General features: G+C 38.6%; 1 protein-coding gene across 3 annotated transcripts in view; it reads left to right on the forward strand.

Annotated features, from left to right (window-relative positions):
- Window positions 1–14,367, forward strand: part of dock1 (dedicator of cytokinesis 1) — a 404,255-nt gene that overhangs the window by 271,661 nt on the left and 118,227 nt on the right. For all 3 annotated transcript variants that reach the window (XM_078413630.1, XM_078413629.1, XM_078413628.1), the window contains exons 32-33: window positions 4,646–4,704; window positions 10,484–10,632. In XM_078413630.1, the coding sequence (XP_078269756.1) occupies window positions 4,646–4,704; window positions 10,484–10,632 (208 nt within the window). The remainder of the gene's footprint in view (window positions 1–4,645; window positions 4,705–10,483; window positions 10,633–14,367) is intronic.

A 14,367-nucleotide genomic window follows, 5' to 3' on the forward strand; every position in this document is an offset into this window, starting at 1 on the left:
TCCACCAGCTAATATTATTTTAAATTTAGGGTAAGGTGATACATATTTCACAGTTCTTGACAGTATCTCAGAGATGTTTATTTCATGTGTTTATGCGATTTTTGAGAATCTTCAAATCGCTGACCATTCTATGCTATGCCATGTGATGCTGCCTCAATTTGTAAATGTGTAAAAATAAATGTTTCATGTGGAAACTTAGTAGTACATTCATTTAGATATTTCAATTTTTTGTCTGCTCTAAGACACCACACATGCCAATGTGGTAATGTAAGTGAAAGATGCTCAATTGTTATATCTTCAATATCAGGAGGCTTAAAATCTCTGCTTATGCATCTGTAGAAGTATGAATTACATATCCTGCAGTTTGATAGTCAAGAGTGATCTGCACACTATTTCTTTGCCAGTGAACAATAAATCTTTATGAGATCTCTGGGGTAAATTAAATGGTGTATCACCTTCATTCAGTCCAGATCTTAATTTATTTTCATTGCTTCCTCTTATCAGCTTTTTCTTAATTGTCTATTGGCACCACGTGGGGTTTAGTTTAAACTTTGGCTGGCTGAAGTAGTAGTGAATGTGAAGTGTGTGTTACTCTGCAAATTTGAATCATTAACTTATAGTAAAATAAAATGATATATTGCCTTTAGGGATCAAAGATTAGGAAAGAAGAGCAGAGTCTTTTCAGTAGTCTGTGCTATTTCATATTACTGAAAATTCCCAGAGTTAGAGGGATCCATGGATCAGAATAGGGATGAAATGTCACATTTTCAGATGGATGGAACTGCCAGAAAATAATTCCATCCAAAGGTACCATTGAACAGAAAATGCTAGGATTTCTGGATTTCAAAAGAATTTAGGTTTGACTCTGAAAATTTGGCCTCCTGTAATATCAAATGTTACTTGTCAACCTAAAATACTTGGAAACATTTCCAGAGCGGTGAAATATTTAAAGTCGAGATTATGAAGAGACCAGACCAGTATGTAGTGGTCTCAGAAACCTGCAAGGATGGAAGATGTTACAAAGATGAGCAGGAGTGAAGCAAGGGAATGAGCTGAAAACAAGAATGAGAATTCCCGAACAATGGCCAAGAATGAGAATTCCCGAAACGTGGCATTATTTAATCAAGAGTTAGTATAGTTCAGCAGGTAGGAGGGTTGGATTAGTAGAACCTGATGTGAGTTGGGACATCTGTAAAATTATTTTAGATGATCAATTTGGTGTGGGTAGGGCTTGGGAGGTCACAAAGGGTTGTGTTGGAATAATCATATAGAGATAACAAAGCCAAAAAAAACATATTAAGAAATCATTGAATAATTGTCAGTCATAAATGAACTACATCCCAGATATATAAGAAGCAAGAGAAGAAATTACAAAGACTCAAATTGCAATCTTTCAATCCTCCCTGTCTTCAGGAATGGTGCTCATGGTAGCGTCCTGTTTATTAAAGGGAGGAGGGGATTATAGCGGTTAGTTAAACTTCTTTGATGTGCAAATTATTGGAATCTATTTTAGGAAACAACAAACTTTTGTATTCAGTGTGGATTTATTAAGGAAAAGACATATCTGACTAACTCGACTGAACTTGACTGGGTGCTTTTTAAATGGAGTGCTGTCACCAATAAGGTTTTACAAGGCTAGTACTCATTACATTGTTTTGGTTGTAATATAAATGATTTGAACCTAATATTGGAGATGTGATGGAAAAAAATGTCCATGTTGTTGATGAATATAAGGATAGCTTAAGACCTCAGGATGTTAGAGATGGCCTGTACAGTTGGGCCATGCAGGGGGTAAATGTCGAAATATAGTGGAAAATGGCGGTACAAACGGACCTTGAAATATACATCCATTGATCCTTAATGGCAGCATGACATCAATTAGGTGATTAAAGAGCCACGAAAGATGCTTTTATTAGCTAAGGTTGCTGCTGTCTAAATTACTTAAATTATTGCATCGTATGGGAGGCGCATTCCCAATCTCGTTGTACCCCTGGTATATAAAGATATATTGTATTGTATTGTATTGAATATAGGAGTATGGAGCCTATGTTATAACAGACACTAACATTGCATGTCATTTTGGTCATTACATCCAGAAAGGGTGTAGAGGAGACAAGACAAGAATGTTGTCAGAACTAGAAAAATTATAGTATGAAGAAAGATTCACATGAAGTTGATCACTTTGAAACAGAGGAGACAGAGTGGAAATTTAATTTAATTAAGGTGTATAAAATTATGAGGGTAAGATAGTGTAAATAGGGTAAAACTAAATTCTTTAGTAACTTGTCAGTTTCATTGTTGAACTAAATTAAGGAGCATGTTGCAATCAAAAGTGCTTGAACAATTGGTTGGGCAGAAAGCCAAACTGTAAGAAAGAGGACTGTGCCTCCGTTTCAAGACTCTTAGCATTTAGGTCAGGAAGCAGAGGGTAAAGACTCAAAGAAATTGGTCGATATATTGAAAAGGGGCTAAAGAAAATGTTTTCACCCAGAGGGTGTTTGGAGCAATAATTGGACTGTTATACGAGAGTGGCACAGATATTTGATTGGATTCTTATTTAGAGAGAGAGAGAGAGACTGTGAGAGAGACTGAGAGAGAGAGAGACTGTGAGAGAGACTGAGAGAGAGACAGAGAGAGAGAGTTAGGGAGCGAGGGATCAGAGGTTTTGATTGGGACTGAAGGCTTTAGTCTTACTTGCATTTGGCTGAAGAGATTTTCTGCCCATCTACTCAATTCCAGGCAACTTATTAAAGCAATATAGGGATCAAAAGAGTTGGTGGTAGTGGAGTAGGAAAACTTTATTGTCACATGCGACTAGGCACAGTGAAATTCTTGCTTGCACACACAATGTACACACATAGCAGCTACCTACAGCGCTGAGGAGTGAGTTAGAATTGGGAGCTGGGTTATCAGTAAACATGTGAAAAGTGATTTTGCCTGATAAGAAGTTTTAGACAGCTGGGGCATTTTTTTATAATGTTTGCTTTTAAAATGTTGAGCTTCCTGGAGATTTATTTCTTAATTTATAAGATTAGCTGGTAATGCATACTAAAGATTTTTGTCACATTTACAAAAGTTAACCAGAGTTCTGTAAAAATATCTCAGTTACTTTGAATTATGATGAAACTTGAAGCAGTATTTGAAAGTGTAGAAAAAAAACTGCAGATGCTGGTTTAAATCGAAGGTAGACACAAAATGCTGGAGTAACTCAGCGGGTCAGGCAGCATCTCTGGAGAGAAAGAATGGGTGACGTTTCGGGTCGAGACCATTCTTCAGACATGTCAGGGGAGGGGGCAGGACAAAGAATGTAGTCGGAGACACGAAGACTAGTGGGAGAACTGGGAAGGGGAGAGGATAGAGAGGGAAAGCAGGGACTATCTGAAGTTAGAGAAGTCAATGTTCAAAGCTTTTCAAATCTCCTAAAATCTCCTAAAGTTTTTGAATTGAAACATTGTATTTTATATTTCTTTGCAATTAATGTGTGTGCTTGCTGAATAAGTAAACATTTATGATGGAGATGCAAAATACTGGAACTGATTTGAATGAATATACATGCAGTCATAATACATTGAGATTAAAAAAGGAGGTTGGTATTAGCTGCTGGTTAATTAAAATTCAGAACATGATATCGAGCAAATCTCCAAATGATTCAAAGGTCATATCCAAAGGCTTATTATTTTGTAATCCTTGCTATCAAATAAGTGGTTATCTTTCAGAGATTAATTTTGAAACATTTTTAATACCTTGTATTGTGCTTATCAACCAGGAAATGCACCATTTCCATTTCACATACAAAAATGAAATCAACCATCTCCATACAAAATATAATAATAATTGCAGAGTAAAACCTTCCGCCAATATCTCCAATATACCCAATAATGTTACTGTACTAGCTTCTTCAAACAATGCTTGCTGCTGCATATAATGTTTAATCTATAAGCACACCTACAAATAGCCAAGGGAAAGTGCTCATAAATTGGAAACATAATTTTCAGCCACAATTTTTTTTACATGTGAGCAAGATATTCAATTACATCTCTTTTTGCCTGGAACTCTGGTACCAATAGGTGGAGTCTTATTAGGGTTGCCAACTGTCCCGTATTAGCCGGGCCATCCCGTATTTTGGGGTAAATTGCTTTGTCCCGTACGAGACCGCCCTTGTCCCGTATTAGGCCCGGACACTGTAGGCCCAGACACTGTAGCTCGGGAGCTGCTGTCGTCCCGGACAGTGTAGGCCCGGTTGCCGCCTACCGGAGGTTGCATAGCAACCCGTCTCCCGGTCTGGGTGGCCGCCATTAGTGGAGCAGGGGCACGTAGTCGCTGGCTGGTGAGGGCGCGGGGTGGTGACGTCATCTTGTCCCTTATTTGGGAGTGAGGAAGCTGGCAACCCTAAGTCTTATCCACTGTGTCTTCTCGCAATTATCTAAATTTCAGCCATTTTTAATTGGTAGTCAAATTTATTTTAATACATATTCCTTTTTTTAGAAATAAAAAAGCCCTTGTATCTATCCATAGTGATTTTCAAACCTAAAGGCAAAAAAAGAAATTGCTGGGAACACTTGGCAGGTCATTCAGCATCTATGGAGAGAGAAAGAGAGTTAATTTCTATTACAATTTCTATTAATAATTTTATTTTTTTCCTTAGATACGGTGACATGAGGAGACAAATTGGATTTGAGATCAGAGATATGTGGTATAACCTTGGTAAGTTGGGTCTTTAAATAATTATGTAAAATTAATATTTTTTTAATCAAGAAAAGGATGTACTTTCTCGCCCAGGTTTTCCTTCTTGTCACCTGACCAGTTAACACAATTCCTCATCATCTCCAAAGGGAAGATGAAATAAATGTGGTCATAATTAAAGAATGAATGTTTTTAATTAACGAACCCATTCTCATGCTATGCTAAATGCTTTAAATCTAGTCATGTAATGTTTTCAAATTAGTTATTTATTATGGATGTAATGTTCTGAAAATAGCAGTGGTTAATGCCCAAGTAATCTGTTTGTTGTTGGTACTTGAGGGATAAACTCTGGAGTTTACCAAGAGGTTTCCCCATTCTTCTTTGGAAAATAACAAGCATAATAATATAGCATCCCATAATCATGCATAAGCCCTCTGTGAAAGTAAAGAGAGCCGCTATTGGGATTATTGCAAACCAAACAACTCTCATTTCCCCTGCAATTCTCCAACAAGAGCATTGCGTGGGAATTTACACATTGCACATAATACATAAAAATTGTGAGAGACTGAAAAATAGTCAGTTAAATTTCTGGAGTGGAGAAATGGAGCTAAGAATGGTAGTTACCGCATTTCATTCCAGGGTATTTCCTTATTAGAACAAACAGACATACACAATGTAATGTGACTAATTTTCACTGTGTAGAAAAGAGATTTCTGAGGTTATGAAGGACTAAGCAATACCATCATCCCCTAAAAGCTGGTTACCAAGCTCACGGAACTGGATCTCTGCGCAACCCTCTGCAATTGGATCCTTGACTTTCTCATCCACAGACCACAGTCTGTTCGCATTGGCAGAAATACTTCTTCCCCATTAACAATCAGTACGGGAGCACCTCATGTATATGTGTGTGTGTATATATATATATATATATATATACACCGATCAGCCAAAACATGACCACTGATAGGCGAAGTGAATAACATTGATTATCTTGTTAAAATGGCACCTGTCAGGGGGTGCGATACTCAGTTCTTGAAGTTGATGTGTTGGATGCAGGAGAAATGGGCAGGAGTAAAGACCTGACAAGGGCCAAATTGTTGTGGCCAGCGGACTGGGTCAGAGCATCTCTGAAACGGCAAAGCTTGTGGGGTGCTCCCGGTCAGCAGTGGTGAGTACCTACCGACAATGGTCCGAGGAGGGACAAACCATGGCGACAGGGTGTTGGGCGCCCAAGACTCATCTATGCGCGAGGGCAACGAAGGCTATCCCATCTGGTCCGAACCGACAGAAGGTCTACTGTGGTACAAGTCACAGAAAATTTTAATGGTGGTCACGGGAGGAATGTGTCACAATACACAGTGCATTGCACCCTGCTGCATACGGGGCTGCACACGGAGAACCAACAACATATTTGGCAGGTGGTCATAATGTTTTGGCTCACCAGGTCATAATGTTTTGGCTGATCGGTGTATATAGTGGGTGTGTGTGTGTGTGTACTTGTGAGTATGTGCATATATATACACACTGAACTTTTTTTTCTTTAGTTTATCATATTGTTTACAGTGCAATATGTTTACATATTCTGTTGTGCTGCAGCAAGTACGAATTTCATTATTCTCTCTGGGACATATGACAAAAAAACACTCTTAACTCTTGACTCATGATGTTAGGTATCAACCAAAGTCTTGTGTCCAGTTTAAGGATTTACTTGGAAGGCACTTAAAGGAAGGGTGCATAAAGCTGTCATTTTATTTTCGATTAAGTGGTCTCTATTTTCACCAAATCTCTTTCTAAATCCTGGAATGAAGCTGTTTCGTCATATTTGTTGGAGCACTTAGTCTTCTCAGCAACTTTGTCTCAGTGCCTTACCTAATCATAAAATTAGAGAGAGCCATTGAAAGAAAGTTAATGCAACATTATAACGTAGGTACGTATTAGCATTGCAAGCAGCCAAAGCACCCAAAACCTAAGATATAACCTAAGAAAACCTAAGACCTAAACCTAAAATATTATATTAGGTACATATTAGTATTGCAAGCAGACAAAGCACCTAAAACCTAAGAGATGTTCATATTGCAAAGCACGAACCTTGAATATCCAGAGTGATGAAAGAGTGGTAGAATGATTATCCCTCCTGCATAAAATTTTACTTTGTTGCCTTTATATTTTTATTGTGTTGTAATTCCAATGGTATAAATATATATTTTAAAAATTGTTAGGAAATATCAATTGCATTTTTAACATGGCCAGCTACTTTATTTCATAAGTAAAAACAAGTCTATAGATTCGTGTCTGGAGGGGAATACTCTAGATTTGCACCTTAAAAGTCAAATTTTACTTGTAGATTATTTTTATGTCTTATTCGAGGCACATTCCATTCATCCATGACCCCATCCATCTACTTAACATAACAATATTAAAATTATGATAAGTATGTTTAGTTTTCTCCCATTTATTCTTCTGTTAACCTCTGTAATATCTATAATTATCCTGATCTGGATCCCTTTAACTTCCTCAGATTTAATTGCTTCACCATTGGTGGCTTTGCCTTCAGTCACCAAGGTGTTAAGCTCTGGAATTCTTCCCAAAGCCACTCTGTTGCCCTTTCCATCATTAAATACATTTGATCACAGTTTTGATTGTCTGTAATAAGGCTACATACATGACCTAATAATGAAGGATCTTGTGGTATTATTGCTCGTGTAAAAGTTCTGTAAAATGGAAACTGATATTAACGAAGGAAATGTTTTAATTAAATATATATGATTTTTTTGGTGGTTAAAGTTTATTGATAAGTGTTGGACATTAAAGGCTCATTTAAGAAATGTATTATGGTGTATTCATTTTGGAAATGTATATGTTTTAATATGACTTATATGAAATGTTTAAATGTTATGCTTTGTGAAATCCTATTCCATGAAAAGGAAGATTTATTGTTTAAATCTAAAGTAATTAACTGAGTACTTGAACGTGAAGTTTTTTGTGATATGTGATGTGATTTTGAATACTAATTACCTGTTTTTATCTAGTGCAAGGTCTTCAGAAATATAAACGGCAAAAACAAGTCAATATCACTTTCTAGCAGTTGAAATTACTGTTATGTAACCAAATTTGGCATGCAGCACTCATTAGTTACTTTTCAAAAACCATTGATCGAAGAAACTGCCAAAAGGCTTTCTTTTGATCTTTTATGTCATGTTCCAGGTATCATTGCAATTAGTGAAAATTGTGAAGAAACTCTTTGTTTTGGGTTTGCTTTTAAGTATTATATATAATGGCCAAGATCTTGCTTCTGGAACACAAGTGAAATATTAACCTCTATTTGTCCTTTATATTAATATTTAAATCTAAAAACTAACTTAAAAATTCGGATATCTTAGAAGAAATTAAAATATGGAATTTAAAAATAGTCACTTGTGTCATCAAACGTTTTATAATGTTAAACGGTATTGTTTTTCCTTCTTGTGAATCCCTCCACGACATTCCCAATATCCAATGAGCTGTAGACAATAGACAATAGACAATAGGTGCAGGAGTAGGCCATTCAGCCCTTCGAGCCAGCACCGCCATTCAATGCGATCATGGCTGATCACTCTCAATCAGTACCCCGTTCCTGCCTTCTCCCCATACCCCCTCACTCCGCTATCCTTAAGAGCTCTATCCAGCTCTCTCTTGAAAGCATCCAACGAACTGGCCTCCACTGCCTTCTGAGGCAGAGAATTCCACACCTTCACCACTCTCTGACTGAAAAAGTTCTTCCTCATCTCCGTTCTAAATGGCCTACCCCTTATTCTTAAACTGTGGCCCCTTGTTCTGGACTCCCCCAACATTGGGAACATGTTTCCTGCCTCTAATGTGTCCAATCCCCTAATTATCTTATATGTTTCAATAAGATCCCCCCTCATCCTTCTAAATTCCAGTGTATACAAGCCTAATTGCTCCAGCCTTTCAACATACGACAGTCCCGCCATTCCGGGAATTAACCTAGTGAACCTACGCTGCACGCCCTCAATAGCAAGAATATCCTTCCTCAAATTTGGAGACCAAAACTGCACACAGTACTCCAGGTGCGGTCTCACCAGGGCCCGGTACAACTGTAGAAGGACCTCTTTGCTCCTATACTCAACTCCTCTTGTTACGAAGGCCAACATTCCATTGGCTTTCTTCACTGCCTGCTGTACCTGCATGCTTCCTTTCAGTGACTGATGCACTAGGACACCCAGATCTCGTTGAACATCCCCTCTTCCTAACTTGACACCATTCAGATAATAATCTGCCTTTCTATTCTTACTTCCAAAGTGAATAACCTCACACTTATCTACATTAAACTGCATCTGCCATGTATCCGCCCACTCACACAACCTGTCCAAGTCACCCTGCAGCCTTATTGCATCTTCCACACAATTCACACTACCCCCCAGCTTACTATCATCTGCAAATTTGCTAATGGTACTTTTAATCCCCTCATCTAAGTCATTAATGTATATCGTAAATAGCTGGGGTCCCAGCACCGAACCTTGCGGTACTCCACTGGTCACTGCCTGCCATTCCGAAAGGGACCCATTTATCCCCACTCTTTGCTTTCTGTCTGTCAACCAATTTTCTATCCATGTCAGTACCCTACCCACAATACCATGTGCTCTAATTTTGCCCACTAATCTCCTATGTGGGACCTTGTCGAAGGCTTTCTGAAAGTCGAGGTACACCACATCCACCGACTCTCCCCTGTCAATTTTCCTAGTTACATCCTCAAAAAATTCCAGTAGATTTGTCAAGCATGATTTCCCCTTCGTAAATCCATGCTGACTCGGAATGATCCTGTTACTGCTATCCAAATGCTCAGCAATTTCATCTTTTATAATTGACTCCAGCATCTTCCCCACCACTGATGTCAGACTAACTGGTCTATAATTACCCGTTTTCTCTCTCCCTCTCTTAAAAAGTGGGATAACATTTGCTATCCTCCAATCCACAGGAACTGATCCTGAATCTATAGAACATTGAAAAATAATCTCCAATGCTTCCACTATTTCTAGAGCCACCTCCTTAAGTACCATTATTTTTAAATATACTTTATTCGAGAAATAAATATGTACAATACATGATCCTTGCAAAACTACCATCCGACATTCTCGGAGGCTATACATACTGGTTCGGGGGGGGGGGGGGGGGGGGGGCACGCTTGCACCAAGTACAGCAGCCCAGAGTGCAACTCACACCTGATGACCAAATTTTTCCCTGTTATAGAGAGGGAGCACTGCTTCCACAGCTCCAGTTTGTCGTCGTCCCCCCCCCCCCCCACCGAACCAGATTCCCAGCACCTTCAAGAAGTCAGGCTTGATGGTGAAGAGACGGAAGATCGGTTGGGCCAGTTGCCAAAGAGCATGGACTCGTTCTTCCTGATGAGCTGTTTCACAGTTAGGGGTTAGCAACACTGATGTGAATCTGACAGTCCCAATGTGGAACCAAATTCTTTCGTCACTAGTGAATCAGATTGATTTTTACAATAATCCAGTAGTTTCATGATCATACTTGTTTGTACTATTTATATCAGTTTAATTTATTTATTTGAATTAAATTTCAGCTGCCATGGCAGCATCAGAACTCCAATTTCCGGAACCATAGGCAAACCTTGGATACTTATCCAACCACTTATGCAGAATGCTGTCATATAGTTTAGATATTATTTGAGAAGAGGATTGTTATAATCATGCAGACCTCATTTTGTGCATTGTGTGGCTGCAATTTATTTTTTGTCCAAAAAGAAACTTATACTTAAGAGCAATTATTTCCTTAAAAGGTCAACACAAAATCAAATTTATCCCAGAAATGGTGGGTCCAATCCTGGAGATGACACTTATTCCAGAAACTGAACTGAGAAAAGCCACAATTGCAATATTTTTTGACATGATGCAATGTGAATTTCACTCAACAAGAAGTTTCCAGATGGTAAGTGAATTTAAAATCGTATTCTCACGACTGTAATTTAATTACATTACATATTTGTGGTTAAAATTCATAAATGCAAAGAACCGTGTTAGCAAGTAAATAAATTACAATTAGTCATTTATTTGTTATAAATTAATGTTGTTTTAGAATAATATTGATTTTTTCACCCTGGTGCAGTGACATATATTTATGAAGTGTGTAGTGCTCCAGTGAAGTTACACAAGCATTCGAGTAGAGTACAAATCCTCCTTATGCATTATGTTCCACTGGCACAGATGTCTCTCTGGTTCTACATGGTGTATTCTGTGGTTTTTAAATATGAATTTAATAATCAAGATAAAATATAGACGAAACAGATGGTGCTTCATCTTTTATTTTTGATAGATTTATTTTTCTCACAGATGGTGCTCATAAATTAGATATTTCAAAAATGTAAATTCTAATAAAGCAAAAATATGAATAAGTCCAGTAGAATACATTTTAAAATAAATTAGATATCTGTAACTATAGCGAGCGGTAGAAACAAGTTATTGAAAGCTAAAAGAGATGTTATTAATCAAGTATTACAGCAAGTAAATCTGACACAAGAATTATATGTAAAGCTTGCAATATATTACAGATGTCCTGTGGAATTGCTTACAGTGAGTTGTCAATACCACAAATATTTGCACTTATTGTGTTGTATAAAATGTTTGTCTTTTTTGTTGTTGTATGATGCATGTATTTTGCTGCAATTTGTGTTGACGTATTACAATATGTTTGTAGATGTTTGATAAAGGAATATTTGTGTTTGATATTATTTGATGTGGTGAACATGGGTTTTTGAATGTATTGGAATGTGTACTTGTGTTTGTGTTTTTTAATGATGTGCATGACTGGATTTGCAGGCAAAAGTCTTACATTTTAAATTATATAGATAGAAGAACATTAAGACAAATGAAGCATTCAGCAAAAAATAAGAAGTTACACAATACCCTGTACTCAGTAATACCAATGGTTAGCTGACTGTTCCTTCTTCGGCAGTCTCTCAGGATCAACAATTGCATTCTTGCATTCCAAATTCTGAGATAGCTGATGAAGCCAATGTTGGAACTGCAGACAATTCCACAGATGAGGTCGGAGGTGGCCAAATAGGACGATTAGGTGGCTAGCTTGCCAGGTGGTCAGCAGCTTCTGAGCCTCTCTGCATCCAGTGCATGGCTTTGAAGTTCTCAGTACCAATCTGAATGCCCCTTCACTTGGGTCAGAGATTCCTAGGTGTCTTTTAGGATGTAGCATTTCTTTAAAGAGCTTTTCGGCACATTCTTTTTGGTATTTTTCCACTGTCTACTGCAGGTAGTTCAGCATACAGTAAGGCAGGAATCACTGGTGCTCAGAGGGCATGAGGTTTATTCCAGGTCTTAAAAAGTCCTATTCCTTCATTAACCTAGGGCTTTGATGGCATTTTGAAGGCAGTGGTAAATTTCATAAGTAAAGTCTGCATTCATGAACGGGTATGAAAAGGCTATGAAAAGCAGATGGTATTTTCCATAGTTTTGTTAAGAAACGTTATTATTGGGAGCATTACATGTTGGGCATCAGCAATGCCACAAACATTGCTGTGTCATGATCGTTGGAGATAAGCAAATAATGTTTATTTTAATGACATGGTTTCATTCCCAAACCCAGCAAAAGATTTTACATTGTGTTTACCAACATAAAGTTATAAAAACAGCAGTGACATTAAGAGTTTAAGTTTTATTCGATACTATATTAATTGTACCTGAGTTCAGTTATATTTTAGTTGTTATTTTGCATGACTCAGTAGCTTACGGAAGGAAAATTGGCTCCAGAATAAAATTTACAAAATTATTAACTCAAGGCAGATAAGAATTAATTAACTTTCGCAAGACAAATATTGAAAAATCAATACACCATAAATAGCACAGTTCGAAAATTGTAAATGAGCAGAGAGGCCGCTGTATGACATAGCAATATGTTATGGTGATTAAAAAGGATATGAGTTACTTCTGTTTATCGATATGGGTTATTAAAAAATAAAATGATAATGCTAGCATATTATAAATCAGTAGTATGACCTCAGCCAGAGTATTGTAGGCAATTTTAGGCATCATATTTCAGATGTAAATCCTTTAAAATGCATGTAGAGAAGGTTTAGGAGAAATTCACCAAGGATGAAGTACTTCATTTTGGAGGACTGCTCTTCTTGAAATACATCAGGTTAAGAAATGAGCCAAACAAAATCTTTCAAGATCACCATATGTTTTGAGAGTATAGAGAGATCTTCATTCCGGGCGTACAGCTATATTAGGGCAGTTACAATCTCAAGAAACCTCGAGTTATAGAAAATGTTTACATAATAATAACAATTGTGTCAATGGGGAAGAACAGGGTTATGATTTTCAGATTTGCAACTATTTTTCCTGCAATATTTTCAAAATAAAGTCCAATTTATTAGCTATAAGTTTATTTTTGTTATTGCAAACAAAAATTACTATAATAATAATAATAATATATTCCTTTATTTGTCCCACACCGGGGAAATTTACAGTGTTACAGCAGCAAAGTGAGAGAGAAATTTACAGTGTTACAGCAAGAGAGCAAGAGATCATTCATTATAAATTAAAGATCCATAAATTGTCATTAGTTTTCTGTGTGTTCTTAGCTGTTATTGTTGACTCGTCTGCTGGGAGCAGTGCTGGTTGTGCAGTCTCACAGCAGCGGGAAGGAAGGACCTCCTATATCTCTCCTTCACGCACTTGGGGTGAAGGAGTCTGTCACTGAAGGAGCTACTTAGTGCAGTGACAGTGTCCTGCATGGGGTGGGAGTTGTTGTCCAGCAGCGATGTTAGCTTTGCCATCATCCTCCTCTCTCCCACCACCTGCACTGAGTCGAGGGGGCAACCCAGGACAGAGCTGGCCTTCCTGAACAGCTTGTCGAGCCTCTTCCCTTCGGCCGCTGAGATGCTTCTGCTCCAGCAGACCACTCCATAAAAAATGGCCGATGCAACCACCGTGTTGTAGAAGGTCCTTAGGAGTGCCCCCTGCACTCCAAAGGACCTGAGTCTCCTTAGCAGATAAAGTGCGCTCTGGCTCTTTCTGTATAGCGCATCGGTGTTTTCAGTCCAGTCCAGTTTATTGTTGAGGTAGACACCCAGGCATTTATAAGAATCCACCCTCTCGATGTCCATTCCCTGGATGTTCACCAGTGTCGGGGGGACCTGGCTGCGCCTGCGGAAATCTACCACCATCTCCCTGGTTTTCCCCACGTTGATCCGGAGGCAGTTCCGCTGGACCAGTCCACAAACTCCTTGATCAGTTCTCTGTACGCCCTGTCCTCGTCGCCCGTGATGAGGCTGACGATGGCAGAGTCGTCAGAGAACTTCTGTAGATAAGAGTCTGCAGAGCTGTGCCAGAAGTCCACAGTGTACAGGGTGAACAAGAATGGAGCTAGCACTGTTCCCTGCGGAACCCCAGTCCTGCAGACCACCCTGTCCGAGACCAGGTCCTTTGTCCTCACATACTGTGGTCGGTTGGTGAGGTAGTTCAGAATCCAGGATGTGAGGTGGTGATCTACACCTATGCACTCCAGCTTGCCCCCCAGAAGCCCCGGCTGGATGGTGTTGAATGCACTGGAGAAATCAAAGAACATGATTCTCACAGTGCCATCCGGCTTCTCCAGGTGTGAGAGAGCTCTGTTCGTAGGTAGATGATGGCGTCCTCCACCCCGATGTGA

This window comes from Rhinoraja longicauda, chromosome 16 (assembly GCF_053455715.1).
Source record: "Rhinoraja longicauda isolate Sanriku21f chromosome 16, sRhiLon1.1, whole genome shotgun sequence".
In the NCBI taxonomy this organism is placed as follows: Eukaryota; Metazoa; Chordata; class Chondrichthyes; order Rajiformes; family Arhynchobatidae; genus Rhinoraja; species Rhinoraja longicauda.